This window comes from Suillus fuscotomentosus (genome assembly GCF_016647785.1).
Source record: "Suillus fuscotomentosus strain FC203 chromosome Unknown F5891scaffold_85, whole genome shotgun sequence".
Taxonomy (NCBI): domain Eukaryota; kingdom Fungi; phylum Basidiomycota; class Agaricomycetes; order Boletales; family Suillaceae; genus Suillus; species Suillus fuscotomentosus.
In genome coordinates, this window is record NW_024539597.1 from 68311 (window position 1) to 95923 (window position 27613).

The following is a 27613-nucleotide window of genomic DNA, read 5'->3' on the forward strand; positions in this document are numbered from 1 at the left end:
TCGCCATTGCGAAGGTGACGTCAGGCTCCCTTTCTGTATGCCAAGACGTAGATATTTTTGTCATGTGAAGAACAAGTACATTACACCAGTTAATACGTATATGTTGGACTAAATAGACCCGTAGCCCTGAAGAGCAGCAATGGACATGCTAATGTTATATGGTGATGATCATGAACTACTGTACGCTGCAAGACGCCTTCGTCATCTGTCAGTGGCCCTCCACTGTGACTGAGCCTGCTACTCGTAACATCTACACGCCGGCTCTGGCTCCGACTACCCCCTACATACACAGCCGGGGCGATAACAAACGATACGATTGTTGTGATAGACGAGGGATTCGAACAGATGTTGCTTTCATTTCCGTATGATACAAAGCTTCTCATGAGCCGGACCGGCGTTGGCGGTGATACGCCGAACTCGCTGGGTGCAAAGAGCTTCACACCCGCCTCCTTTGCAGCGTCCGCAAGAACGTCCTGTACAACTACGCCTTCGAAAAAAAATGTAACGGTAGAAATGAGGACGTCCATTTTGTTTTCACGAAGGATTGCCGAAACCTCAGATGCAGATGTATAATCTGCGCGCACAACCTTCGGGTTGGGGTCATCGTTAGGGAGTGCAGAGGTGTTTTTGGAGGTCGGTCGGGCGATGACGAGAACTGGAGTGCCAATGGCCAGGAATGCCTGACAGAGATCATCAGCTAAGGACGACACTCAAAGATGACTATAATGAATGCTTACCTTCACGACAGGAATCCCGATGTGAGGGCCTGCGCCGACGATAGCAAAGGACTTGAAAAGCGCTTCGGACATGCTGCAATGCGTTGCGTTACTGAATTCTGGATTTTGCAATTCTAAATGTCATCAGTTTATATATCTTTTGCCAGGTCCTGCGTTCCAAAGCGTGCTGTAATCATATGGGCCAGTTGCGCTGACCGAGTCCTTTGGCATTTAATTATGAGTTTACAAAGCTGCACGTTTATTAGTACTTAGTATGTCATGGGCTATGACGATGCATGAGTAAAGTATTACGTGAACCAGAGGCAACCTGTCAGCTTACAAGTACCCTTCAAGAACGCTACTAGTATCGTTACTCTCCAAACGTTTTATACGATGAGACTCAGAGACAGTCCCGAAGATTGGGAGCAGGAACTTGAAGGGAATAGCACTCTGAGCTGATCACTATGTTGACATAGTATCCCCTCGCCACCGACCGAAGTCGTAGATGCTGGACGAGTCGTCAGGCTCGCAACAAGTAATATCAAACTTGTCCTGAGTATCTGAGAGTAGTAGCGGGCGTGGTGCTTGGAAGCCATTTATGGATGCCATGAATTCGGCTGAATCCAGCTGAATCAGCCAATGAAATCTAATACCTTATTCGCTTGCCTGCAGACGGAGAAGTATTGTTCATATTCATAGCGAAGAGTAAATGATATTTGGCGTACCTTTTGCCTTATTCCTCGATGACCACACCGTCTGAATGTCGTGACGTTTCCGAACTCGGTAGAAAAGTTGCGTACAGTTGACTATGTGCATATGCGTCTGTGCGAAGGTCGAGCGCAGCGCGTTGGAGAGACAGACCTTATGAGGCACAAATACGTCAATTTTCCAGAACTGCTTCCTGTCAGCATAGAAGTCACGGCACACTGGTACAGGGTCCAAGTCGTCGAAGATGCTGACATCCCGGTGAAGCACGCCTCCCTTTCAGAGGGCGCAATTGATTCTCTCTTGTAACTTTTGCGACCTTCAGACTCTCTTGTAACTGCGTCGGTCGATATATACCGGGAATGAAGAAATGACATACTTTCGCTCCCTGCAACACGAAGCTCCGTCAGACGTTTAGGAATAATAGCCTTTTGCGTACGCTCGAGCCAAACTGTAACAAAACAGTTGCGGTGCGTTTCTTACGCGGCCAATGGAGCCGAGTTCGAAGTTATCAATGTCGGAGGTAGTGAGTCCCATTTGTCAGCAATGCTCTTCCATTACATGATAGTGTCGTCTACGGCAGCAATATCATTAGCGCCTATCCACCACCCATGCCAGAAGTCCTCACAGAGAACATCAACGGCGAAAACTATAAAATCCTCGGTAGCCTAAAGTTAGTGAACGGTCGGAGTCGCTGGATATGACCGTCTCTTCCTTCGAAAGGATCTTGCGGGTGGCTTGCATCATCTGAAAAAAGAAGTGAGCTTATGGCGCGCGTATTACACGCGGTCTTGGACATATCTTGTATTCCAAGAGAAGGCGTCGAATGCACATATAGTAGCTTTGCCTTCTCGTCGCTTGTCGACATGCTGATTGTACATCTCCAGCAAAGTTAACTTAAGGGCAAGTGGATATCCCGTCTCGTATGGAGGGGGCAGCGCTGCTCTTCTACGTTTACATCACATCTTCCTGTTCCAGCGCGTAAGCCATCCTTCGAGGCCAGAAACCAAAGGCCACAAGGTCTGCAAAGGCAGCAAGTTTAGTTCGCGTAGGATCGGAGACGGCCACAGCGTGAGATGTCTGGGGATAGGAATGGCGTTTGGGTCTGACGGTGGCCCGTGATTATTGTAGAGCTTGAGAAACCAAAAGCGTAGTGTGAGGGTTAAGTAGATGAGTGGCATTCAGTATTCACGTACCTATCCACGAGTTGACATCTCAGTTCACATTAAGGGGTGTGTTACGCTCGGCGTTGGTTAGACGTCTTGAAAAGAGTGAGCTGTAACAGGGTGGCATTCGTCAAGTGCCCGCTTCACTGGTTAGACCGAGGTACCTTCTGACCACCAAACATGAGCCTGTCTGGTTGATGTTCTCATGATCGCGTCACCCAATATGGCAGGGAGATCTCCATCGAGAGGGTTATGAACGCTTCCATCGTTCGCGCTCGGCTTAAGCCAAGCCTTGTCTCCACGTCGCATCAAAGCACGTCAGTCTAGGCGTGATCCGCCGTCTTAAAGGTCCAGAGGAAAGACTCACCCACGTCTTCTCTAACAACTCTGGAACAAGGTACGTTTCTCCAGCATGATGCGACGATGCTACTGGGAACTCGAACTCATTCGTAGGCTGTTCATGCCCATACATTAAGCCGCCACAGGCAAATATAAAGCAAAAAAGAATCATTCTAAGTTCATTTGAACGCATACTGACGATTCTGTCAACATCAACGACTTCGTAGCAGTGCACGGAAAGCCTCACGCGTCTCCTCGGAGCACATCGACAAGGGATCGAGAACCATTGAGGCCGTAAGGAGGCTGAAAGAGCATGGAAGAAGGCGAACTTGAACGCTTGGCCATGTAGTAAACAAGGTTTATAATCAGCATTAGACAATGTGTGTATTGAGTCAACTTTAACAGATATCATTTGCGCTCCCAGGGAGAATTTGCGCGGTTGTCACGGTGTATATAGTGGGTTCCACCATGCATCTCTCGGCCTCTGTAACGAAAGGGATAGTCCGGGATTAGCGGACTTTCAACTTCGCATCTGTCGATTGTCAGTTCTGTCCGGGACATACCTATAGATAATGTCATTTGCTCTCATTAGATTTGTTTTTGGATCAAATCGAGTGATATTTCGTATGTAAATGTGTATCGGTAGGTCTAAACAGATCGAGAATCGTATCTAAACGTCTAAATTGTTTCTCGATGTCATTATTTTTCCGTCTCGAAAAGTCTCATTTGTCTAAATACATCGAAATACATCGATAGATTTCATGGGCCTTTATTTTTTAGATATCTATATACGTATATCTACCCGATTCTTGTCGATTTTCACTGGGGCGGAATGTCCCAGGATTGTTATAAATCATTCATGTTAAGCTGGATTTACAAGCATACATGAGTATATATGTGCAACTCAAATTGCTCGCAGTATATAAGCTAATATTTGGCGGCAGCAGAATTACATCGTGCTATACTTCCCACGGCTACAATATCGAGGACTCATCAATTCACTGATGCCTCAACCCGTCGCTCTCGCACTCGTCTGTAAATGTTCCATTCTGTGGAGGGGTGCGTACCCCTCCACAGATGCGCGCGGTTTGATATAATCTTCGCATCAATAAAAAACGTCTGCGGAGTTAATCTGAGTCGCGAGAAGTCTTTAATGCGTGAGTCTGTTACCTTGCACCGAAGTCTGTCTCAGGCGATCGCGCGGCATCCTTAGATATCGTTCCGCAAGATCAGTCGCAACGTGAAACTTGCGGCTAGGACTTCTCTAAAAGAACTTTCTGGTGCATTTGGGATGGTGAAGCCAGTGAAGGACCAAGGTTAACAAAAGAGTTGATGCGCCGCAGAGCCGCGCCCGGCCTCTCAGGAGAATCTCAATTGCGATATTTGGTGCGAAGTATTTTGATTTCTATTCTTTGCCTCGCGTCTGATGGTGCCAACCATTTTGCAAATAGCTGTAAGCTTCGCTAACTAGCAAATGACACACACATCGGGAATAGCCTTCACCGGCACCTTCGATCGTGGATGCAAGGGTGTATAAGACTGCGATGCGGGTCGTGATGATACAAATATTGGCAAGCAACTTGCGAATCGGAGGAGAACAGTGCGGAAAAAAATTAATACCACATATGAGGCGTGTGATTGCCGCTGGCCAAAGGTGCATACATAAGATGCCAGCACTCTTCTAACTAATGCGTTCATAACTTCCTCACAGTCACAGTATTGTGTGCGCTCCCTCAACATCATTCTACTCGACAATGGTCAAGACACGTGCTCACCACAATCGGCCCAAAAGCCATAAGGTACGTTTGCGAGTCAAACGCTGGGCTTTTTTTTTGCTAAATTAAACATTGTAGAAACCTACATGGGCTGCTGTCACTGAGGCTGGCGAAGTGGCTCGAAACGCTGCCAAACTACGAGGTGCAGCGAAGAGTCGCGTTATGAAAGCGGCATCGGTTCCTCTTCCTGCCCTTGACGACACCGCACTCGCGCGCAAATGGTCTGCGAAGCGCGAAAAACGGTTCATACGCAATGTCCGATATAATGCGCAGCTATGGCATAAACACGCACCGACCTACCGCATCTCGGGCGCCCACATCGGCCCCTTGTCGTCTCGTCCCAAGCCATCTAGCGAGGGTAAAATAAAAGCGCAGGCCACCATCGATGCCATGGCGCATTGGGAGTCCGACGCTTGTTCTGCTAAATTTTGTGATAATGAGGGCCAACCACTGGCGGCATACTTCGCAAAACGCATTAAGCGCCGATCTGCAGGCCAACGCAGAGTCGGTACAGTAAGTATCTTATTTACGCTTGCTAGCTGCAGCACTCACCCATTTGCACTCAGCAAGCACCAATATATCCCAGCGGCTCAAAGGCACCGACTGCGCTCGGTCGCACAGCAGCGGCCGTTGAAGAGGCCGCTGCTGCGGGCCACAAAGTGCTCAACGACGGTATCAAGGTGTGTTATTTTAATTTTGGCGAAGGTGGTGCTCATGCAGTTGCAGGACAAATTGATAGGAGATGCTCTATTTGCGACGCAGGTCTTGCACCACTTCTGCCACCCAGAAAAGTCGCGAAAGGACGGTCGGCACGACTTTGAGGATTTTCTCATGAGATATCGGCGAAGGCCAGATGAAGCGGGGGAAGAATGCGCACGTGAGGAGCACGGACAGTGGGATTTTGTTCATGATGGCCTTACCTATAGATTTGCCGACGAGCACGAAGCATCTGAGCGCACAGGCGTGACTCACCTTGTACATGCATGGCACATGCAGGGTCACCATACGAAGCAGAGTCCTTTGAAGCCTTCGGCTGACATGGTGCGGAACGCACAAGTTGCACAAGCTGTGCAGTGGTACCTATCGTACACCCGGCCGCTCGCTCTCACTTTGCAGGAAATGTTCAAGGTATCATGGCCCGAATACTATGAAAAGTACCGAGCGGCCTTCGAAGCAGGTGTGTGGGTCGAAGACGATCCTGGACCCTGGCTGGGGAGGGCCATTGTGTGGAAATTGCAAGTTCTTCCTCATCGCGATGGCCTGGACGGTGGGCCTACGGCCATATTTTGTCTCGGCAGTTTCACCGGCGGTGAATGCTATTTGCCAGATTTACGTCTCAAACTCCAGTGAGTGTTGAAATTTAATGGGCTAGAAGGTTGCTAATCGTCATAAGTTATCGTCCCGGGGACGTCTTGATCTTTTTATCAGGGGACTTGTATCACGCGATCGGCGAGTGGAAACCAACGACAGGGGTTTCCACGCGAGGCGTTACTCCAGGACGCGTTGGGAATGTTTTCTTTAGTCCTAAGGATTCCCTGCAGGCTCTGGAGGGCCAATGTCCTCGCTGGTCCAAAAAGACCGCTGGTGGCGTCCTTCCTCGGTCATCTTGAGGCCACCAGGCGACAACTGCGCGAGGTTCTTTATTTCATACTATGCTTAAATACAAGTTGTTTCTTGGACCCAGTGCAACGCTCCTGCAGTTGCTAAATGAGACCCCTTGGGCGGCTCAGCACATGCAGCTGGATTGCTGGCTATAAGTTTTACAAGGTGATCTTAAGTAGCTATACGCCCGGGATAGAGATGTCTATTCTCAGAAGGTGGTCTCCACCCGCTCCATCGACCTCTAAGCGCCAGCCAGTTGTGGAATCGTCAGAAGATGAGTTAGATAACGAGGACCGGCCGCCAGTCCAGGATATTAAGCGGATTTGGGATGATGAGTGCGCTGGAGGTGGACGGGGTCGATTTCAACGACTATGAAGATGAAGACGAAGGCGCTGGCGCTATGGACGAGCAGGAACGTGAGGAAAGACAAAGAGAGAGGCGAAAGCGAGAGAGGGAGAGGTTGACGCATGCTCTTCGCTGTTTTTTTCGTCCAGGAGTTCGAGGTCCTGTATATTTGGACTCACAGACGGGACTACATCTCGTATCTCAACCCTCGAGAAATGCGCGCTTCAGTGATGTCAGTTGGGGGCGCCCCTCTAGGTTTTACGCTCAATAAAAAATGACGAGTCGCCAGATGCAGCTTTTTGTCCTGCAGATGCAGTGGCTTTGCGTCCTGCAGATGCAGTGGCTTTGCGTCCTGCCCATGCAGCTTTGCTTCCAGCAGATGCAGCGGCTGGAGTATGGCAGATGCAGCGGCCGGTGACTGCAGATGCAGCTTTGCGTCCTGCAGATGCAGCGGCTTTGCGTTGCAGATGCAGCGGCTTTGCGTCCTGCAGATGCAGCTTTGCGTCCTGCAGATGCAGCTTTGCGTCCTGCAGATGCAGCTTTTGGTTCTGCAGATGCAGCGGCCGGTGACTGCAGATGCAGCTTTGCGTCCTGCAGATGCAGCTTTTGGTTCTGCAGATGCAGCTTTTGGTTCTGCAGATGCAGCGGCCGGTGACTGCAGATGCAGCGGCTGGAAATAATACGACCAAACAACTGACTACTTTAAAGGAGGCTGATATGCGATAAATACTGAATCCGCGCCCCAGACATGTAATAAGGCCTGACATAGGTCAACCAGGGTCATGCCCGAGCGCTGCCCGCGGGTCGACCTAAGCGTGAGAGCGTTTGGGAGGTGGGAGGTCAGATCTCAGACCTGTAAATTACGGGGTGGTGAGGAAAATGAAAATCGGAAAATTGAAAGAAGGGAAAAGCTCAAAACGAGCGTGGCTTTACCCTTAATTCTAGATATCAGCGTTGATTCAACGCGGGAGAAGCACGATGAGCCAACCTAAAATTTTAACGCTCCTGAGCGTCTGAGGCACCCGACATGGTGCCCACGGTTCAAGTATAGGTGGCGGGCAACGAGGGCGGCGGCGGGAAAACGAGAGAGGGTGGCAGGAAGGACTGCAGGCAATGAACGAGAGAGACGCGGGAGGGACTGCAGCCAATGAGAAAGGTGGTGCACAAACGAGAGAGATGGCGGGCAACGAGAGAGGTGGCACGCAACGAGAAAGACAGCGAGCAACGAGAAAGACAGCGAGCAACGAGAGAGGTGGCACGTAACGAGAGAGGTGGCGGGCAAACGACGAGATAAGATGATCAGTGGCTATGTAAGACGGCGGGCAGACAGACCTTTGGTGGTTGACAAACCTTCCCCCGGTAACTCCCGCGTAACGCTGACAAAGACTTGACACAGACCTAGACACAGACCTGGACGCGGAGTCTGCGCAGACCTCACACAGACTTCCCAATACCCTGACTTTCTGACGTCAAGAAGGTTGATACTTGGCTTTCAAAAGACAAAAGATCATCTCATAGGATTTTGGATATGGTGTATTGTCATGGATCTCCAGTAGTAACCATCAAAATAAAGTAACGCTCCGTCCCGACATTCCGAGAATAATCGAAAATGCGTTGAAGAATGGGGCATCTATCGCGCTCGTGTCGGGACATGATAGCAAGGTATTGTTGGTTCTCATCGCTGCGCAGTGGTAAGTCGTGACATGCACTGAATTTTATTTCTCAGGGTGGACCGAGTGCTATACTACTTCCATGCCACCGATCCAAGGGATAACCAACAGAAATCCATCATAAAGATGGTAGGATGTCATTACTTGCCTCTCAGAACCACTGACGCCATTTCTCCTTCGCAGAATCCAAGACCAAGCACTTTAAGCGCATCCAAGGATGGAGCAAATACGCATACGAGGACATGGTATGATATTCTTTTGTCCGGTTTGCACGTATCTAAGCTCCTGCGTAGGTCTATGTGGTCCAGTGGCGTGCTTGTCGGGACATGATAGCAAAGTATTGTTGGTTTTCATCGCTGCGCATTGGCCGCGTAAGAAACGCACCGCAACTGTTTTGTTACAGTTTGGCTCGAGCGTACGCAAAAGGCTATTATTCCTAAACGTCTGACGGAGCTTCGTGTTGCAGGGAGCGAAAGTATGTCATTTCTTCATTCCCGGTATATGTTAAGGTCGTACTCTCGTAAGATCGGATCCGAAGGACTTCGGCCTCAGCTCGTACGCTGTGCCCCTTTCCCAAGTACTGTCCCTTATTTCAAAGTACTAACGATAACGCGTCCGAAGGTCCGGACGGGTCTCGTAGTATATCCGGAAGTCTTCCGGATATCGGAAACGCGTATAAGGCTAATCCGGACGTATCCGAACTAGAAACTAACAGAGTAAAGACTACCCGAAGGTAGAGCCGAGGATATAGACTATCGGAATCTATCCGAAGTCTCGGAGAGTGACAAGAGTAAGGAGAACTCAAGTCCGGAGGACAGAAAGAGGACAAACTAAGATGATATTCGAACTGAGGTACTACAGGACATATACACGAGTTTATATACTATGAGGATAACGGAAGTATCAGTAAGCAAGGGTCCGAGGCTATGTTATATATCGACCGACGCAGTTACAAGAGAGTCTGAAGGTCGCAAAAGTTACAAGAGAGAATCAATTGCGCCCTCTGAAAGGGAGGCGTGCTTCACCGGGATGTCAGCATCTTCGACGACTTGGACCCTGTACCAGTGTGCCGTGACTTCTATGCTGACAGGAAGCAGTTCTGGAAAATTGACGTATTTGTGCCTCATAAGGTCTGTCTCTCCAACGCGCTGCGCTCGACCTTCGCACAGACGCATATGCACATAGTCAACTGTACGCAACTTTTCTACCGAGTTCGGAAACGTCACGACATTCAGACGGTGTGGTCATCGAGGAATAAGGCAAAAGGTACGCCAAATATCATTTACTCTTCGCTATGAATATGAACAATACTTCTCCGTCTGCAGGCAAGCGAATAAGGTATTAGATTTCATTGGCTGATTCAGCTGGATTCAGCCGAATTCATGGCATCCATAAATGGCTTCCAAGCACCACGCCCGCTACTACTCTCAGATACTCAGGACAAGTTTGATATTACTTGTTGCGAGCCTGACGACTCGTCCAGCATCTACGACTTCGGTCGGTGGCGAGGGGATACTATGTCAACATAGTGATCAGCTCAGAGTGCTATTCCCTTCAAGTTCCTGCTCCCAATCTTCGGGACTGTCTCTGAGTCTCATCGTATAAAACGTTTGGAGAGTAACGATACTAGTAGCGTTCTTGAAGGGTACTTGTAAGCTGACAGGTTGCCTCTGGTTCACGTAATACTTTACTCATGCATCGTCATAGCCCATGACATACTAAGTACTAATAAACGTGCAGCTTTGTAAACTCATAATTAAATGCCAAAGGACTCGGTCAGCGCAACTGGCCCATATGATTACAGCACGCTTTGGAACGCAGGACCTGGCAAAAGATATATAAACTGATGACATTTAGAATTGCAAAATCCAGAATTCAGTAACGCAACGCATTGCAGCATGTCCGAAGCGCTTTTCAAGTCCTTTGCTATCGTCGGCGCAGGCCCTCACATCGGGATTCCTGTCGTGAAGGTAAGCATTCATTATAGTCATCTTTGAGTGTCGTCCTTAGCTGATGATCTCTGTCAGGCATTCCTGGCCATTGGCACTCCAGTTCTCGTCATCGCCCGACCGACCTCCAAAAACACCTCTGCACTCCCTAACGATGACCCCAACCCGAAGGTTGTGCGCGCAGATTATACATCTGCATCTGAGGTTTCGGCAATCCTTCGTGAAAACAAAATGGACGTCCTCATTTCTACCGTTACATTTTTTTTCGAAGGCGTAGTTGTACAGGACGTTCTTGCGGACGCTGCAAAGGAGGCGGGTGTGAAGCTCTTTGCACCCAGCGAGTTCGGCGTATCACCGCCAACGCCGGTCCGGCTCATGAGAAGCTTTGTATCATACGGAAATGAAAGCAACATCTGTTCGAATCCCTCGTCTATCACAACAATCGTATCGTTTGTTATCGCCCCGGCTGTGTATGTAGGGGGTAGTCGGAGCCAGAGCCGGCGTGTAGATGTTACGAGTAGCAGGCTCAGTCACAGTGGAGGGCCACTGACAGATGACGAAGGCGTCTTGCAGCGTACAGTAGTTCATGATCATCACCATATAACATTAGCATGTCCATTGCTGCTCTTCAGGGCTACGGGTCTATTTAGTCCAACATATACGTATTAACTGGTGTAATGTACTTGTTCTTCACATGACAAAAATATCTACGTCTTGGCATACAGAAAGGGAGCCTGACGTCACCTTCGCAATGGCGAGATCTAGGCGATCTCAGACTGTATGCTGATACTAGTAGTAAAGACTGAGAGGCAGTAGTCGTCGTCCCGGGCAGGGACGGATAAAATGCCAGAGTCCACAGATTTGTGCAGGTTAAGCATCAGCCGAGAAATGAGAGTAACGGACATGCTGAGGGGTATAGTCAAAACCCGATCAATGTTCATCGCACCAACCACTCACCAGCTAGTGAATATAGCTAGACCCACATTGCCTCTAATAACTGCCCGGCCAACTGTTAAGAAATACTTAACTTTCACACAAGATGCTCACTGGTCCATACTGATTCAAGTTGCGAGCGGTTTGTAACTCCACTAGGATGTCGACTCACGTAGTACATCACAATGTTCGGTATATTACAGAGTGTCATGGCTCTGAAGGAATGTATCAATTAGACCCACTCGAATCACGGGTTCACTAACGCCCTCACCCAAAATACATCACACCTAACCGCGATAAACCTCTAGATTTACAGGTCCGATGAACTGTGAGGACAAAGATGAGTGCTTCGAAGGCCAGGATGGCCACCCATGCTAGCCCCAAACCTGCAGATGGATCAAGTCATGACTTCAAGTTGCGTGACTCAGAATCCACCGACGGGAAGATCTGCAAAGACTTTTGAGCAGAGTCGCAGGATGGAAGACCATGACGTACATCTCTACTTTTTCAAATAGAAGTGTCCAAAATTAGATCGAACACGTACAGATACGCCTCCCGCAAGAACCATGAGAATGAATGTAACCCAAATAAGCAGGCGTTGGCCACGACTGTAGAGAGAGCATAAGTGCGGATGATTGATATGACTGAAATTTTTCAGTCTATGAATTCTACTAGTAAAAGAAGTTGAACTCGCCGCAAATGACGAATTGTTGCAGAAAAACAAACAGCTGTCTGGCCGTCGTGTATTTCGGACAGCTAAGTGTTTGTTAAACGATAGAACAAATATCCAAGAGTTAGGAGATCAAACCTCCGCGGAAATAAGTTGTGAATTGAACCTGATCTGGAATGAATGAGAAATCAACGTATAAGCCATAGATATTGATTGCCGACCAGCGCGAGATAGCGGCTGATAAGAAATGACATTGCAGACAGGGCTTTCGGACGACGCCAAATGAAAGTGATTTCGTCTGTGAGGGTTTCCCGACTCCCACGGTAGTGGAGGAGGGTTTTGTCTAGCTCTCCCCCTTTTCGATCACATGGAAGGCCTTCAGAGGCTCGGGAACGGCGCCGGCGTCTGTGTCAATGATGTTACTAAGAAGCCAGGGCTGAGAAACCAGATCAGGCATGCAACGTTTTGGATGCAGCTGAAAACGCACCAAGTTTGTATCAGAGATAAGCTCCGCCAATCGACGGTAGCCTGTGTGCCATTACATAAGTCATTGATTTTTTTTATTGAATTTGAGATGATCGCACCAAAATCAAACTCGTGGTTTCCTGGAAGCGGACATCAGACGGGGAGTTCGGACACGGGACAAGCGACAAGCGACAAAACCTTACCTGCAACGCTAATCTCAACGTTCAGCGCGTTCATCACAGCCGCCTGTTAGGATTATGGGCATTGTTGAAGAAGCATAGAACGGATGTCCCATCACCATATGCTTTCCTCTGGCGGTTGAACTTTGGTAAGACGGGGAGAAGGTGTCGCCGGAAAAAAATGGTCAATCCGTCCTGGATGCGTTGGACCATAAAGTGGTGAACTTCGCCACATCGATGTTCTCTTCCTTGCCGTTGACCTGGAAAAGGCTGTTAATCCTGTGAATATCCACGAGTTAAATCAATACTACATTGAGCTTCTGGTTAGAAACCTGGTATATGTCGTTGAAATGCGCAATCTCGAGTACGTTCTCGTTGCCTGGAGGCGGTGTAACAGGTTTAACATCGTGCTCTGCGCACCAGACCTTGATCCCTTGTTCATATTGCTCCCAAGTGAGCCCTCCTGGATCTGTGTGACGGACAAGGACGTCTTGAAAACGGTCTTCAGCCGATGATAGCTCATCTAAAGCAACTGGGCGTACCCTCTTTCGACAGGTCAGAAGCGAATTCATTATCAAAGTAGACCTACGCAGGAGCTTAGATACGTGCAAACCGGACAAAAGAAGATCATACCGTGTCCTCGTATGCGTATTTGCTCCATCTTGGATGCGCTTAAAGTGCTTGGTCTTGGATTCTGCGAAGGAGAAATGGCGTCAGTGGTTCTGAGAGGCAAGTAATGACATCCTACCATCTTTATGATGGATTTCTGTTGGTTATCCTTTGAATCGGTGACATGGAAGTAGTATAGCACTCGGTCCACCTGAAAAATAAAATTCAGTGCATGTCACGACTTACCACTGCGCAGCGATGAAAACCAACAATACTTTGCTATCATGTCCCGACAAGCACGCCACTGGACCACAATTTAGGATACTGATTTCAGGAACACAGAAAACTTGCCTAGTTTCGAACGCTATGAGTTTTGGGAACATTCAGGCAACACCCTCGTCTCAATCAATACTCGTCATTTGTATTAAGATGAGGGGTTTTGAAGCTACGCACCCTTTCTTTCGAAATCCACATGGCACCACAAAACCCACTACTGCCGTAGCGGGAATCGGGCGAAACCCTGCGTGTACTTAAGTTTTTGCCTGGCCTTCTTCTCAGAATTTGGGGTGTCTAAACAGAGGAGATGTGGTGGCAAGTTTCGGACCTTCAAGTTAAAGAGGTCAAAAGATCGGGAACTGTATAAGTATGAGTTAAGTTTGGGCGTAGCTATTTTGACGCGGCCGTGACACGGCCGTGACGAGCCTTGACGCGGCCACTGACGCGCCATTCCTATATTCTATATCCAACTTCCAGATCAAGTTGGATGAGTTCACGACCATTCTTTTGTTATTTTATTTGCCTCAGAGTCATGCACAGCTAGGTATACATAAGCCAATCACTATTTTCTTTTCCTCCCTCTCTGGACCCTGGCCGCGTCAATTTCACCTGGCCCGTTAAGTTTGCAAGAGGGAGAATACACCCTAGGTGCGCCTCCAATGGCGTCTACCTTATATATATTTATGCTACTGATACTACATGTTCCCCGCACCTCTGTTCATGCCTTACAGCCCCGGCGACGACTTCTGCGACAGTCATGGAACTTGTCCTATGAATATGCAGCTCACTCACGCAACATCTACCCACACCTTGAAGGATTCAGACACATCCTGAGCACAAATCTCAACATCATCAATACCTGGAATCAGCCAGACGATAAAGCAGACCGGCCCACTCTGTTTCTCTTAACAGCACCAATGCAGGCTGGATCTGTGTGAGATGTTCCGTGTACAGCCCTAGCAGGTCATGCATTTGGATCACCCCAGCTGTAAGAACAGTTCCTTTGATTGATCCACCCACAAGAATGGGTTTCGACCTCAACTAACCCATTGATGCACTTTCACAGATGGAACAAAGTTTATGCTCGCTCTATCATCATTACGCATTCTCCGTGACACCAAAGTTTGCTTGTGGTCTGGCAAGTTTCAACTGCATCCCAATGCGAACACTTTTGTTTATCAGTAGGTATGCAACTTCACTCCATGGTGCGCGTATACTACTCACACCTTTCTCGGTTGCATCACCTCACCGTGGACAACCTCTCCCATGCCAGCTCACTTCTACTCCACCATCGCAATGTTCATCTTAAGCACACACGTCCGTCGCTACATCGTCGACTGGTTTCAACTTCTGTGTTGCGCTAGTATTTTTGTTTTCAAATCACTCACACTCGTGTCGTGTACATGTCATCCTCCAGATCCATCCAGCAAATCTCGTTTCTTCTCAAATCGACACCTCCTTTTGCCAACAGTCTTTCACACCAAATAGCATCATTCTCGTCACGATTCGCCACCCCCATGAGCTCCTCTGAGTCAATCTTGTTCTTGATGCTCACATCGCATATCGCTTGGTTACATTACGCGCCCGATGGTATGTTTCATTGATAGCGAACTCTTCAGGCATCACTGGACTTACTCTGACGCTTGCTTCCTATCTTTCTATTCAGGTGTTCATAGGAATTCAGACGTCTAAAATCTTGAAGGCCTGTAGACAGGCAAGACATATAGCATACTGCAGCAACGGGCTCAAGACTCAAGCTGTCCTATCACGCATAGTGACGATTGCGTACAAGTAAGTTGGACTAATTCCCGCCAATGTTGTTGATCAGCTTATCATTGACTCTCAGTCAGATATTCGACAAGTTTTGAATATGTTGTACGCGTGGCAACTAACCAAAAATTCTTGGTCCGTACATGTTTGGGCCGAATGTTCGAGAGACACTGGGCGACATGATGGAATTGCACTTCTACGACCATTTTCCATCCCACTTTTCATCCAGGTGAAACGCTCTGTTTCCGAGCGTTATAGAAGTATTTACTCTCTCGTCAGGAAAATTGTTTGAAGACTCAACATGTCAAGATTCGGAACCTGGAAGGGCCTCCAAAGATGTTGAAGCAACTCGAGTTGATAGATCAAGCCATATCTCCTCAGTACGTTTCCCCCCGGATCACTACGCATGTCATTCATATGACACTATCTGCTGGACTTTTACACGCATGGTGCATCCGCGGGACTGACATAGTACTAGAAACCTCTACGTGCTCGGTCTGCCCTTTGATCTCACCAAGTGTGCCTACTCTTAGTCGTCACACCTTTCATGCTCACGAGTCACTAGGCCCGAATTTTCCGCCTTGTTTTCGCGTTTTGGTACTGTCATGCACGCTGTGATTCTCGCCACTGTCGATAACGCATCTCGCCGTCGCGGGTTCGTGGTAATGTCATCTCATGAGGAAGCCAAACGTGCAATGAATGCGCTCTCGCGAACGCAAATAAAGTATTAGAACATTTGCTTCGCGATTCAAAGCTCAACTTACTGACACGTCACAGAGGACACACCCTTGATGTATCTTGGGCCGTCGTACAACGCTCTCAAGGTGCGAGCTAAAACCAGTTGCAAGTACTCTACCTCATTTATCCGGCTTCCTAGATGACGCAGACAGGACGATGATGCTGGCATCCTCAAACCCTTCCGAGTCACTTCCGGAAATGGAGTTCGATCACCAACCCGCACCTCCAACCATCAGTTCACCCCAATACGCCTTCCTCGAAGTTGCTGGTATCGAACTTGCCGATTCTTCTCTTTGCTCAGGCCAGTGACTTGCATCCTCTGTTCTATCCTTTCGGTCCCATCAAGGAGGTGAAGCTCATGGATTCTGCTATGCTCGGCAATGGAACCACAACCGCTCTAGTCGAATACGTGAATGTCTTCGATGCTCAGGAAGCCAAAGACGCACTTCAACGACAGTTCTATGGGACCTCACGCCCGGAAGTCCGATTCATCCAAGACAATATATATCCGGTTAATTCTACTGCTGCTGCGTATGCCCAGTCTCCCATGCTACCGAAAACATCTGATGCCGGCCTTAATCCTTGTGCTGCTCCTTTCGTCTTTGGATCCCGCCACTTGCCACCCTTGGCTTCTGGTCTTAGCGCCGTTGCGCACGATTCATTTGTCAACGACCTCAATCTTGCCAATAGACCGTCTTTACATTTGCTAACTCCAGCCGAGTAGACCCTCTGCTCGCAGCTCCGAATCTTACCCAAACCTTATCTTGTCATCAAGGAGACCTTCGTCCGGGAGTACGCTTGTCGTGGAGGTAAGCTTCGCCGCAGGGAAGCACGGGATCCCGTCAAGATTGATGTGAACAAGGCGAGTCGAGTGACAGGATCTTGTGAAGGATCTAGAATTCGGAATTTGCCGTGCACGAGGCGGTGATCAGATTATGGAAGATGAGAACGGCCCGGATGTATGTGCCAGGGCACGAATGCAGGAAGAGCGCAAAACTGTTGCTGGTTCCAGGAACAGCAATCAGCCACCCGTCAATGGTGTCAATGGCAACGGACATCTTTCAATGAACGTATCAAGTTCAAAAGTAAGTCTTGCCAGGTCTATTGTTGTACTCGAGCACTTCCTCCAGATATTCTAGCGGCTTAACGCAAGTCATCATACTCGAGATCATTCACATCTTCAACCGCCAGGCAGAGATCATCAAGCTGAGTACGTATCTCTCTGTTCTCGACCTATTATACATGTTCAACGTTTACCGTGCAGTCCGCACGCTTCTTAACTATGGGGAGGGGACTCCCCGGACGGGGGCCCACAAACGTCCCCACCGCTTCAGGCGCGTCGGGGGGGTCGCTTTCAGGGTGGTCATTTCGTCCGTCTCAGCAGGGGTCGCTTGTGGTCGCCTTTGTCATCGCTTATCAATAGACTCTTGTCATCCAAGTGGCGCATCACCTTAGTCATCGCTTATTAATCACTTTTTTGTCCGAGTCCAAAACCATGCTCCTTGTCGATGTCATTCCATCCATGGTCTCATGACATCATCGCATTGAGATCTCGGCGACATATGAGCAAAATACTCGAAAATCATGGACGCGTTTTCATCACACCATGGGAAATTTTGGCCTCAAATCTTTGTCGTGCTCCTTGTCTTGCTCTGTCCATCCATGGTCTTGTGCCATCTTCTCGTCGCATTCCCAGCCGCATACAGTCATAATGGTTGTACCACCTGTTAAAAACAGGAATTTCTTCTCCCCGCAGCACATACAATATATTTAAGAGACCCAACAGATGGTGTCGATGATAGAGAGGTTTTGTTTGAGAGCCTTGTTCCAATCATTGATGTCACTAGCTTTTGGTGCCTAGTCCAACTATGTAAGTTCCAGCGAGATGTGGGAGGCCAACACAAGTGTCATACCCTGAGTCTTCTTTTTCTTGTCATCCTTTTTCTTCTTCCTCTTCAGCTCATCAGAATCAGTCCCTTAGCCTTTGTGATGTGTCCGATAAACTCCTCATAGTCTTTTTCATTACAAATTGACATTGGAGTTGGTGAGACTCGAGGTATGGCATAAAGTGCTTTGTAGTTGTCATAGGAAATCTTCTGTGGCTTTGCTGAAGAACCTGGGTCTTGAATGTGTCAAAAGGCTCGCTGAGACCAAGCTTCAAGTACATGTTAGTTTCTTTTCTCTTCTTTGGATCATCCTTCTTCATCTCGGCAACAGGGAAGATCGAGAGACGCCAGTGACAAGAGATGCAGATAGAGCTGGCTGTTCAGTTGCTTGGGCCTGAGGCTGCTGACAAGCCTTTACTGTCTTATCTAAAGCATATAGTCAGACATACAACAGAGATATATGCGCTGGTTTTCGCTTTTTTCTGTTGCTGCTGAGTTGAAGGTGTAGCTACAGCTGGTAGTTGGTTCATGGCATCCAGCTCACGGTCGATACTATCTCGTGCCTGCTGTAACACTCGGGTCGGCACTGGACTCAAACCATCAATAATACTTGCAAGGCAATAAATATTAAAGCTACAATCAAGAAGAAGAGGACTCTCCTATCCCTAGCCTATAGAAAGAGGAAGTAAACTTTAGCTTTAAAGCACCAGTACTGGACTGAAAGAGGACTGGAAGAGGACTATATTATAAGATCAGACCAAGATAAATATGATGAGGTCAGATGGCTGGGAATACATCTGTAAAAAGACAGGTGAACCACTAAAAGAAAAAAAATCTTATAAACTCTCAAGTGTAGAGTAACAAACATAGAGATATAGGACTATATGAGATGTAATAAAGTGTATATTCTCTGTGTGAAGTAAAGTGAAGGACTAATACCAAGTGGTACGTCTCTATTTTAGATGAGAGTCTGCTAAGAAGCATACAGAAATCATAGATTAATGAGGAAGATACTATGTTGCAATAAAATAATGACCCTAAGTATATGTCTCAGTTAGTCACTAGCAGCTCAAAGACCATGATATCAATGTTCTATCATGTCTAGCATAGTCCCTATACATCAGCCCTATTAAATATTCCTGAAAAATATTCAAGAAATTGCTTGCAGCCTATCAAAATTCATCATAGGGGCTATTTCAGCTGTAGGACAGAGTTGCAGCAGAGTGAGAAAGGAGTGCTAGGAAGAAATATTCAAAATTGATAGATAGTATGTCTAGAAGAGTGGCAGAAGTGATTAGAGCAACAGGAGGTCACATAAAGTATCACAATTATAGAGATTGTGTTGATCAAACTGAAAGTCAAAAAAGTATCTCAATGAGTCACCAAATTAAAATAGCCATATATGCACATGATGACATCAGCTTCCCACGCTATAGGAACTTAAATGAGGCTAAGAAGTATAGCTTTATGACACCTCCCTACAGTTTAGTCATATTCCCACACCCTGGCTCATAATAAAGCAATTACTTGAAAAGTTACAAACATCGAGACACTTTTTTGAGCCACTGTATTTGCCTCACCTGGAAGTTTGTCTATGGTGAGTTCAATGGTTTGACGAAAAATGCTAAAACCAGTTGCACAGTCACTACTGGTGCCTTTGCTGCAGCTCGTATGGATCAGAAAGATACATTGAGAGGAGAAATAAATTGATAGTTGAGGTCAGTCCAATGACAAAAGCAAGATGAAAGGAACAGTGGTTGCGATATCATCTGGAACATCATCACATTTGTCCTCCACGATGACTCTGAGAAGGGCCTCATGATCATGACTGCCAGAAGTAGTTCCACTAATGGCAGATGTCAGTAAATCACCACCAGATGCCAAGAGATCTTCACGGCTTGCAGAGCCAATGACACACATCAAGTTATACTCCATATCCCTTTGGGATACTGCCCAACCCTTGGTGAAATGCAGTCGCTCTTTTTTCAGCGCAAATTTCACCACCTGTAGGGCTTCCATCAAGTGTGGGCTGAGATAATTGTGCTTCTTGGTAAATGTATCACCACTGGAGGAAAATATGTGCTAACATGGAATGGCAGAGGCCTGAATGGGCAGAAAGTCCATTGCAATATTGTAGAGCGTCGGAAACATTGGTTCCAAAACCTAGTTCATCAATGCCTCATCATCAACAAAACCTGCAATAAAAACATAGGACTCTTACCCTCCAAAAAGATAGTAGATCTGTTCCTGTGGGGCTAAGAACAACTGATTGGGGGCCACCCTGGTGATGCGGTAGTATGTTTATCTCAGGAAGTCCATAAATTGTTGAGCCCAGTGTTGCAGGGTGTAGCTGAGAACTCGACTGATCAGACTGCATGGAGACATTTGTTGTTCTCTTGTTCCACATCTTGGGACATATCAGTCCAATGACTGGCTGATGTTATTGTCAGGCGGACATACCAGTTTGAGTATGTAGTTTTTAGCCTCTGCGATTCGCAGGATTGTCCAATGTTCATTCATCCACGGTGGGTGTCTTGTGTGATCGATGACTATACATGATCATGAGAATTCACCTTGATCGAAACATGTGGCACTGACACATTGCAACGGCATATATATCTGTGAGGCTCATTCGGCCATCATACTTCACTGCCCAAGTTAAACCAATGCCAACCAAAGGTGCACAGTGTGGGACAAGGTCCACCACAAGGTTCCATCTTTGGATCAACCCTTCAAAGGCTGGAATGGTGCTGCCCAACAAAGGACTGGTTTTGCTGGACATGCATTGTTAAGTGTGGTGCAGTGCCTAATGTAAAACAGTAAATGTATTACACAGTTTGGACATATTGAACATACCTCTAGAATAACCTCGAGATCCTGCAAAACTTGCCAATCCATGGGGCTCAATTCATAATGGGCTATGCTGCATTGAGCAGGAAGACCAATCCAATGATTGATGGCCTGGGTAACTGTTAGGCTGTGTGAAAACTTTAATGAGATGAAATGTTACCTGTCGTAGGCTTCTCAGATGATTGAACATGATGTATGTTGAATCCCAACGAGTAGGTTCGTCACATAACAATTCAACTATTAGGAGAGTCATATGCTCGCTCTTGTCATTTATGAACCATCCCTTTGCATTGTCAGAAGTAATGGCAGCTCGGAAACTATCATGACGCTGGCCTGGTGCGCGAATCACACACACAATATTTCTGGCCCAATTGATAACTTAATTTTGTAGAGCCTTGATGTACTCCACCTTCTTGAAAGTGTAAAAGCCAGCTACAAGCCAGCTACCAAAGTGTCAGCCAAATGTGAAAAGTCTACAGTAGAATGTTCATCAAGGATGTGTTGGACGCAGATGTTCACTATATGTGGAAAACATGGGATTTGGTGATCGACCACGTCAAATTCAATCCCATCTTTCCGCAATAGTTGCAAGAGTTCAACCATCACAGTCTTGTTATTACTGGCATTGTCCAGGGTATAGTGTCCAATCTGGACGAAGTGAGAGCATGCGACAGAGTACAATAAAACTCTAACATTATGTTTTACTTCCACACGATCAATCGAACCGAGGACCTTCCCTGTATGACTACCAGGGATATGATGAAAAGCTATTAAAGCAGGCTTCAAAACAAGTGTTGCGTTCTTGTTTTTTTCGGAATCCAATGCACGGTCACAGCAAGGAAGGGTCGGAGCTTAGAATCAGACCAGATATCAGATGTGAATGAAATTTGTCCTTGGGCGACCTGCAAGAATATGAAAATACTATATACAATTGGCAGCTGTACACTTACAGTGAGGTTGAGTTTGATGGCTGTGAAATATTCATCCCACGCATCGATGATCAGTTGCCGAAATTTTGTACGATGGGGGATATGGGAATCCTTTAGGTCTTGCCACAAGAGGCAGAGCAGCCGACAAAATTCTGGACACTCAACAACACTGATTGCCTAGAGATGGTGGTTAATGAGAGTGCAGGGAAAGTAGACAGTACTCACTTGGTTGTCAGCTACAATGAATTTCATGATCTGTCTATGCATCTCCTCAATAGAAAAGTCTGGTAAGTCATGATCCAAAGATGCTGACTTCCCAACACCAGGAAGTGAACCACCACCTCTGGGATTGGGGGGAGGTCCGAGTGTCTCAATTGAATGAGTGGGATCTTTGAGTTGTTCCTGCATCTGGGCAAAGGTCCAGCCTTCATTAAGGTGGTCCCCTACAGCATGTATGCCAATCGGCCATTGCTGCCTCTCAGATTCCTGGAGGTAAAGGTTGATATGGACCTTGTATATGTGGGAATGAAGAGGGGTGTTGCTTGTACACAGACCGTAAATAGTAAGGGGACAGGATGAGTCGATCTTGTTTAAATCCCTAGCAAAGGGGGTGAGAAAAGCAAAAAAGACCCCCAAATGTTACTCACTCGCATGGTACACAAATATATTCACCAGTGTCTGAGTTCTTCCTAAAGAAAAATAGTACATCAGAAGTAGTCTTAATTCCTCTTTTTCGTGGCAAAGGGATTGGTGGGGAGAGTACTGGTTGTTGTCTGTAGTGGGCATTGGTGTGTGTGCAAATTGGCTATGATTTTAGGAGGGTCATTGTCGTCTTCACTGCCACTGACATTATTGATGTCGATCCACTCACCATCGTCTGGATGAGTAACTGCATCGTCCTGCCTATATCTCCGAGGAGGCTGTCATTGTCTCCTAGGTAATGAAGGGTAGTGGCAATTGCAGCAGCAGCAGGTGCGACAGGCACAGGAGCAGGAGCAGGAGGAGCGACAGGTGCAGGAGCAAGAGTGAAGGTGCAGGAGCAGGAGTGACAGGCATAGGTGCAGAAGCAGCAGGAATGGCTTCAACCTGGAGGATATGAGGGTTTTTCAATGACGGCCACACATGTTAAGCAATAACAGTGCTGGAGATGTAATGAGAAACATACCTGTCTAGATAATATATACCCTTGTCCTGGGAAGACCCAGGAAAATACTGATGTGCACAATGGTATGGAATCACCTGAACCTTAGCGTTGAAAGATCGAAACACAACAATTAAAACATGTACATACATTTTGATTAGTGACTCTCAATAGCATTACAACTCCTGGTGCTATGTCCCTGCTGTATTGGCCAGATCATAATGTTTGGTTCTTGAATGTAGACTGAGGAGTGGGAAAGACAGCTGATCACATAGAAAGTACAGTCGTAATTGACATTCCCTGATCAAAAAGCGAACATTTGACTTCAATGGATAAAATTGAGGTGATCATCACAAACAGTGTTGAAAGGGCAGATTGGAGCATCGTGGTTGTGGGATAGTACATATTGTGATATGGGCATCATGAGAATTGATACTTGGGAATTACACAGCATATGCACAGACCATGTACTATATATATACACATATGTAGTTCTATCAGACAACATCACAAACATGTGCAGGCATAGTGCCACAAAAAGAAAATTAAATACCAGACTATTCAACTCGTTTCTTTATCCGACACAAGGTGGGAGTGGTTGCATGCATCAGGGTATTATTGCGTGGATGTAACCTTGCAGACAATGAGTTTGTGAGTTCGGTTGTGTAAGGATAAATGAAACTACTTACACACAAGTTGATCTACGAAGAGGCATGGTCTTCAGCAGACATAGGGGTACCGATCCTGAAGCTCAAGAATATTGAGGAGAAGGCATGATGGGACAATCAAATTCCAGGGAGCATGGAACTGGTGCAGGCCCTGCAGTGCAAAGATCATGAAGCAAAGAATGGAGATGGTCATAATCTGGATCCTCAGAGAATGAGAGAGAGAATATGAATAGATGAGAATAGTGGTGAATGCAGCAGGAATTTCATCACATAAATCAGCGATAGTGGTATCTACTTTCCACTTGAGTATCGAGAAGCTGAAAAGGTTCTCATCAACACTATTTAGCCATAGAAGGGAGCCACACAAAAAATAAATCAACATATAAGACAGTGATTCAAGATCATACGGTGACCTAGCTCCAATCCCAAGTGATTGTTGATTGATGCAAACATGGGGGTACCTGTGAGATGTCGACCTCAGCGAAACGGAATGTGAGATTTGGTTGCAGTGTTCCAATACCTCTTCACAATACCGAAATCAATGATATAGGTAGTTTGCCTCGAATTGTCCATGAGAATGTTCTGCAGTTTAATATCACCATGAACATAGTCATGTGAATGAATATACTCGAGATGTGACAGCTGAAAAATATATTAGTATCTGCAGTGGTCCACAACAAATTTGAACCAAAGTACCAGCTGTTCTCCCAAGTTCACAATAGTGTGAAGGCTAAATTTTTGGTTGCATGTGAGGAATAGATTGTGCAGCGATGGCCCAAGGAGGTCGAGGGCCAAAGCATGATATTTTGACTCCCTGCCAAACCAAGTTTAATAGCAACTGACATCATCATTGAGGAAGTTATGTGCGTGGTACACGACAGCTAGTGATATATGTTGAGAACCTGAGTATAAACCAACATCATATGAACATACCATATGAACCTGATCCCAACACATCTTCCAGCATAAATCTACCATCAATATGAATTGGAGTCTTATTCATGCTATGTAATAGGACTAATAATTACAGTGACAGATACAACATGCACACCACACATGACATGGAAAGAATGTTGTCCAAATTTCATGTGACTGAAGTCAACCGAAGCTAGCTTAAACTGGCTTGAGTTGATATTTCTGGATAAATGGCTTGTAGCAGCTAGCAAGTCAAACCAAGCTGGACAACGTGGTTTGACTTACAAACTACAGGTGTAGCCAGTAAAAGCCGAGTCGGAGCCGAGCTGTGACACTAGTAGCATGGGGGGATTTGGAGACTTATGAGGGCATATAATTGTGGTCAATGACTTAGTGATGGCTATGGTTGTGTGATGGCTATGATATTGCAATGGTGTTAATGAACATCATATTGTATTTGAAATGGTCAAAGAAGGAGTCAAGAAAAACAGAAATCACATCTAACTTCAAGTAATCTTCATCTATGACAGTACTGGCAAGGTTTTTGATATTGGGGTATTGGGTGATGTCAAGAGAAGTTGGGGAACAAGGGTGGTAAGGGATGAGACAAAGCGGGCCAAGGCCACAAACTTGAACTTGGATGTGAAGCTGTTGAATTTAAGGGAAAAAACAGTGGAAAATAGTCATCACAAACTCATCCTTTCTTATCCTTCTCCTCTGCGAGAGCTGACTTGTTGCAAGACAGTATATGTGCTGCTGATGTTGTTATGATAGACTTGGCTAAATCAGTGACCTTCTTGTAAGCTAAAAGTCATTGAGTAGGGCTGCAGTCGAAGGCTACTTGTAATGACAGTTCTATGAGGGAGGTAGTGGTAATGTATGAGACTGCAGGTGGCTGAATTGAAACAGAGAATGACATACACAATATGGCTGCTGAGAGTATAGGCATGCTTGGATAAGGTGGAGGAGTAATAACAGTGATAGCAAGAGTGACAGGTGATGAAGTGGCAACTTGATGTATGTGGCAGTGTTCTATGGCATTTTTGTGGAGGTCTGGATGTTTTGTGGGGAGGTTGGTGATGATGATGTTTAGAATAGTGGTATTGAGCATGTTCTGATGGATATGCGACACTGCATCTGAAATGGCTGCTTTGGGCTTGAAAGTGAATGTGGGAGTATTATTGGGAACATCAAGGGATGTTTCAGGAGGCGAGATTTTGATGAAGCAAGTTTGCTCTTGGGCACAGACATTTGATGAGGTACTAATAGGTTCCTCAAGCTTCTCTTGAGATTGTCCTGTGTCTGAGCTATCAGGTGCAGTACTTTTAGCTTTTGAACAAGTCATGGTGAGAGTAGTTGCATTCAATTCTTCATAGAAATAGCTTTCAGATATGACAGTGCTGGAAGGAATGGTCACCAATGATGTCTGTGAAGATGGATGGAATGAAGTGAGGGTCTGCATGTGCCAGTCTACAGCTTGCTGCAGGTTTTCATTGCCTTGGTGTTGAATACAAGTTGTAACACTTGGGTCGGCGCTGGACACGTATAGGGTCGAAATCACATATTACACTCCCCGACACACTTCCAGTCTTCCAATAGCTCCGCGTGCTTGTCCGAGTCGTCCGTCCATTTCCGAGGCCTTTTTCAGCTTTTCCAATCCTCCATACCATGTCCTGTCCTTGTCCATTTGACTTCACTGGTGCATTTTCATTTGATTATCTGTTATTGATGATGTCTAGGGGCACATATGTTGAAAACCCTTGCTAATACATATAGATATGCTGCTCATGCATTATTACAAGTATATCTTCATAGCGACTCGCCTTGAGTCTTATTACATTTCAGATGTCTTATCTCGCTACATTTCTCGCCTACGCAGATTCCGGACTTTCACGTCGTAGAATATATTCTGGCTCGCTAGATACTCAGACTTCACTTCACTTCCCTTGCTTCGAGTCATAGTTAGTAGTTGTCACTTCTGGATTTTTAGTACTTCGCAATCGATCTTTGTTCATTTGGAATGATCGTTTGGTCTCACTGCTGCCATTTTGCTATTGAAATCCTTAAGTCTTTCGACGGACTTCGCTAGTCATACTACGCAAAGTTCTATACTTCGATAACCGCTGTATTCTCTACTGGAAACATTGCTGTTTCATCAGAAGCTCGCCGGAAGCTGTAGCAGATAGCTCAGCGACGTACGAAGTCAACTAATCATATTGGTATACCTGTAGCAGATAGCTACACGTGTTGTTAGTTAAGTAGATACTGAATACTAGATGGTACTAACCTCAGCGACGTACAAAGTCAACTGAGGATAGTACGAGGCACAGGAATGAATGAGAATATATAGGTACGAGGTAAGCTACCGGTACCGAGTGTCCATGACGAAGGTTTGATAATCCAACACTCCCCCTCAAACTGAGCGAAGTCCGAGGGCGGAGGCAAAGTGTTTAACCTTTAAACTAGGAAGAGCTTTTGTAAGTGTATCAGCAATCATGTCGTCCATAGGACAATAAACAATTGAAATAGAACTTTTGTCCACGCAAAAACATATGAAATGGTATCATATATCAATGTGCTTAGTCCGAGCGTGAAACGCTCCGGACTGAGCAAGCGTGATGGTGGATTGGTTGTCACAATGTAAGGTGGTAGGGCTGGTAAGCGGGCAAAAGACTTCACTGACGAAGCGCCGAAGCCAGATGGCCTCCTTTGCAGCGTGCGTTGCCGCGACGTATTCTGCCTCCGTCATGGAAAGAGTTACCAACTCTTGCTTCTTCGACGCCCAAGAGACCGCTCCACCATCCAACAAGAATGCGTAGCTGGATACGGTGTGTCTGTGTTCTTGTGACGCGCCGTCAGCATCAGTGAAACCTTCCAGGCCTTGTCTGCGGCCGCCGAAAGTGAGTGCGAGGGTCTTTGTACCTATAAGGTAGCGATAGATCTTTTTGACAGCGTCCCAGTGGGGCATGCCAGGATTTGCCCCAAATTGGGCTATGGTAGATACTGCGAAGGCAATGTCGGGGCGTGTACCAACAGCGAGGTGCATGAGCGAGCCGACAGCTTCACGATAGGGCACATTCTTCATCCGTGCGGACTCAGTAGGGGTTGTAGGAGACTGCGAGTGCGAAAGTGGGAGGTTGGGGTCCGTTGGGATGGAGCACGGCTTCAAGTCTATGAAGTTGTATTTGGTGAGTATAGCTTCGATGTAGGTCTCATGCGAGAATGAGATGGTGTGTGCGACACGGTCACGCGTCACCTTCATGCCGAGCAGGGATGCGACTGGACCTAAGTCCGTGAGCTTGAAGCATGCAGCAACC

At 46.7% G+C, this 27613-nt stretch overlaps 12 protein-coding genes across 12 annotated transcripts; 6 read left to right on the forward strand and 6 right to left on the reverse strand.

The window, feature by feature from the left end:
• Positions 1-2: 2 nt before the first annotated feature.
• On the reverse strand, positions 3-1139 carry F5891DRAFT_736259 (uncharacterized protein). Its single transcript, XM_041373022.1, has 2 exons — positions 738-1139; positions 3-680 (listed from the first exon to the last, which is right to left on the reverse strand). The coding sequence occupies exons 1-2, from the start codon at positions 807-809 to the stop codon at positions 90-92; spliced, it is 663 nt and encodes a 220-aa protein (XP_041219649.1). The 5' UTR covers positions 810-1139; the 3' UTR covers positions 3-89.
• Positions 1140-2664: 1525 nt separating this feature from the next.
• Positions 2665-3433, reverse strand: F5891DRAFT_1063835 (uncharacterized protein). Its single transcript, XM_041363023.1, has 3 exons — positions 3174-3433; positions 2752-3120; positions 2665-2697 (listed from the first exon to the last, which is right to left on the reverse strand). The coding sequence occupies exons 1-2, from the start codon at positions 3296-3298 to the stop codon at positions 2868-2870; spliced, it is 378 nt and encodes a 125-aa protein (XP_041219650.1). The 5' UTR covers positions 3299-3433; the 3' UTR covers positions 2665-2697; positions 2752-2867.
• Positions 3434-4628: 1195 nt separating this feature from the next.
• On the forward strand, positions 4629-6605 carry F5891DRAFT_737426 (uncharacterized protein). The gene is made up of 5 exons (XM_041373026.1): positions 4629-4725; positions 4780-5214; positions 5268-5381; positions 5428-6047; positions 6095-6605. Exons 1-5 carry the CDS (start codon positions 4681-4683, stop codon positions 6309-6311), a joined length of 1431 nt encoding a protein of 476 aa, XP_041219651.1. The 5' UTR covers positions 4629-4680; the 3' UTR covers positions 6312-6605.
• A 3493-nt stretch (positions 6606-10098) lies between these two features.
• On the forward strand, positions 10099-11023 carry F5891DRAFT_737153 (uncharacterized protein). Its single transcript, XM_041373025.1, has 2 exons — positions 10099-10288; positions 10346-11023. Exons 1-2 carry the CDS (start codon positions 10217-10219, stop codon positions 10934-10936), a joined length of 663 nt encoding a protein of 220 aa, XP_041219652.1. The 5' UTR covers positions 10099-10216; the 3' UTR covers positions 10937-11023.
• Positions 10983-11608, reverse strand: F5891DRAFT_737118 (uncharacterized protein). The gene is made up of 3 exons (XM_041373024.1): positions 11315-11608; positions 11225-11264; positions 10983-11173 (listed from the first exon to the last, which is right to left on the reverse strand). Exons 1-3 carry the CDS (start codon positions 11409-11411, stop codon positions 11029-11031), a joined length of 282 nt encoding a protein of 93 aa, XP_041219653.1. The 5' UTR covers positions 11412-11608; the 3' UTR covers positions 10983-11028.
• A 1091-nt stretch (positions 11609-12699) lies between these two features.
• Positions 12700-13234, reverse strand: F5891DRAFT_736957 (uncharacterized protein). The gene has a single exon (XM_041373023.1). The coding sequence runs from the start codon at positions 13084-13086 to the stop codon at positions 12811-12813; it is 276 nt and encodes a 91-aa protein (XP_041219654.1). The 5' UTR covers positions 13087-13234; the 3' UTR covers positions 12700-12810.
• Positions 13235-13954: 720 nt separating this feature from the next.
• F5891DRAFT_737569 (uncharacterized protein) lies at positions 13955-14540 on the forward strand. Its single transcript, XM_041373029.1, has 2 exons — positions 13955-14387; positions 14466-14540. Exon 1 carries the CDS (start codon positions 14059-14061, stop codon positions 14335-14337), a length of 279 nt encoding a protein of 92 aa, XP_041219655.1. The 5' UTR covers positions 13955-14058; the 3' UTR covers positions 14338-14387; positions 14466-14540.
• Positions 14541-15089: 549 nt separating this feature from the next.
• Positions 15090-16558, forward strand: F5891DRAFT_737525 (uncharacterized protein). Its single transcript, XM_041373028.1, has 8 exons — positions 15090-15190; positions 15246-15398; positions 15449-15549; positions 15648-15686; positions 15735-15893; positions 15947-15993; positions 16047-16438; positions 16550-16558. Exons 2-7 carry the CDS (start codon positions 15270-15272, stop codon positions 16214-16216), a joined length of 645 nt encoding a protein of 214 aa, XP_041219656.1. The 5' UTR covers positions 15090-15190; positions 15246-15269; the 3' UTR covers positions 16217-16438; positions 16550-16558.
• F5891DRAFT_737510 (uncharacterized protein) lies at positions 16054-16776 on the forward strand. The gene is made up of 2 exons (XM_041373027.1): positions 16054-16716; positions 16770-16776. The coding sequence occupies exon 1, from the start codon at positions 16266-16268 to the stop codon at positions 16629-16631; it is 366 nt and encodes a 121-aa protein (XP_041219657.1). The 5' UTR covers positions 16054-16265; the 3' UTR covers positions 16632-16716; positions 16770-16776.
• On the forward strand, positions 16635-16835 carry F5891DRAFT_962068 (uncharacterized protein; the record flags this gene model as incomplete). Its single annotated transcript, XM_041375873.1, has 1 exon — positions 16635-16835. A coding segment is annotated over one exon (201 nt), but the record flags the coding sequence as incomplete, so codon positions are not given.
• Positions 16836-19512: 2677 nt separating this feature from the next.
• On the reverse strand, positions 19513-20575 carry F5891DRAFT_1195634 (uncharacterized protein; the record flags this gene model as incomplete). Its single annotated transcript, XM_041368161.1, has 4 exons — positions 19513-19875; positions 20015-20200; positions 20254-20342; positions 20392-20575. The coding sequence occupies 4 exons, from the start codon at positions 20573-20575 to the stop codon at positions 19513-19515; spliced, it is 822 nt and encodes a 273-aa protein (XP_041219659.1).
• A 3536-nt stretch (positions 20576-24111) lies between these two features.
• On the reverse strand, positions 24112-25641 carry F5891DRAFT_985325 (uncharacterized protein; the record flags this gene model as incomplete). The annotated part of the gene is made up of 6 exons (XM_041377577.1): positions 24112-24195; positions 24225-24283; positions 24315-24352; positions 24582-24713; positions 25028-25100; positions 25218-25641. The coding sequence occupies 6 exons, from the start codon at positions 25639-25641 to the stop codon at positions 24112-24114; spliced, it is 810 nt and encodes a 269-aa protein (XP_041219660.1).
• Between the last annotated feature and the right edge of the window lie 1972 nt (positions 25642-27613).

Bases quoted from the DNA above. Each gene is read 5' to 3' on its own strand.
- F5891DRAFT_736259 (XM_041373022.1), bottom strand. From the start codon at position 809: ATGTCCGAAGCGCTTTTCAAGTCCTTTGCTATCGTCGGCGCAGGCCCT. The intron at 681-737 runs GTAAGCATTCAT...GATCTCTGTCAG, and splicing joins TCGGGATTCCTGTCGTGAAG to GCATTCCTGGCCATTGGCAC.
- F5891DRAFT_1063835 (XM_041363023.1), bottom strand. From the start codon at position 3,298: ATGCTGATTATAAACCTTGTTTACTACATGGCCAAGCGTTCAAGTTCG. The intron at 3,121-3,173 runs GTGAGGCTTTCC...CAGAATCGTCAG, and splicing joins GATGTGCTCCGAGGAGACGC to TATGCGTTCAAATGAACTTA.
- F5891DRAFT_737426 (XM_041373026.1), top strand. From the start codon at position 4,681: ATGGTCAAGACACGTGCTCACCACAATCGGCCCAAAAGCCATAAG. The intron at 4,726-4,779 runs GTACGTTTGCGA...TAAACATTGTAG, and splicing joins ATCGGCCCAAAAGCCATAAG to AAACCTACATGGGCTGCTGT. The intron at 6,048-6,094 runs GTGAGTGTTGAA...AATCGTCATAAG, and splicing joins GATTTACGTCTCAAACTCCA to TTATCGTCCCGGGGACGTCT.
- F5891DRAFT_737153 (XM_041373025.1), top strand. From the start codon at position 10,217: ATGTCCGAAGCGCTTTTCAAGTCCTTTGCTATCGTCGGCGCAGGCCCT. The intron at 10,289-10,345 runs GTAAGCATTCAT...GATCTCTGTCAG, and splicing joins TCGGGATTCCTGTCGTGAAG to GCATTCCTGGCCATTGGCAC.
- F5891DRAFT_737118 (XM_041373024.1), bottom strand. From the start codon at position 11,411: ATGACACTCTGTAATATACCGAACATTGTGATGTACTACGTGAGTCGA. The intron at 11,265-11,314 runs GTGAGCATCTTG...TTGGCCGGGCAG, and splicing joins ACTTGAATCAGTATGGACCA to TTATTAGAGGCAATGTGGGT. The intron at 11,174-11,224 runs GTGAGTGGTTGG...TATACCCCTCAG, and splicing joins CTAGCTATATTCACTAGCTG to CATGTCCGTTACTCTCATTT.
- F5891DRAFT_736957 (XM_041373023.1), bottom strand. From the start codon at position 13,086: ATGAATTCGCTTCTGACCTGTCGAAAGAGGGTACGCCCAGTTGCTTTA.
- F5891DRAFT_737569 (XM_041373029.1), top strand. From the start codon at position 14,059: ATGGCGTCTACCTTATATATATTTATGCTACTGATACTACATGTTCCC.
- F5891DRAFT_737525 (XM_041373028.1), top strand. From the start codon at position 15,270: ATGTTGTACGCGTGGCAACTAACCAAAAATTCTTGGTCCGTACATGTT. The intron at 15,399-15,448 runs GTGAAACGCTCT...CTCTCTCGTCAG, and splicing joins CCATCCCACTTTTCATCCAG to GAAAATTGTTTGAAGACTCA. The intron at 15,894-15,946 runs GTATTAGAACAT...GACACGTCACAG, and splicing joins CTCTCGCGAACGCAAATAAA to AGGACACACCCTTGATGTAT.
- F5891DRAFT_737510 (XM_041373027.1), top strand. From the start codon at position 16,266: ATGGATTCTGCTATGCTCGGCAATGGAACCACAACCGCTCTAGTCGAA.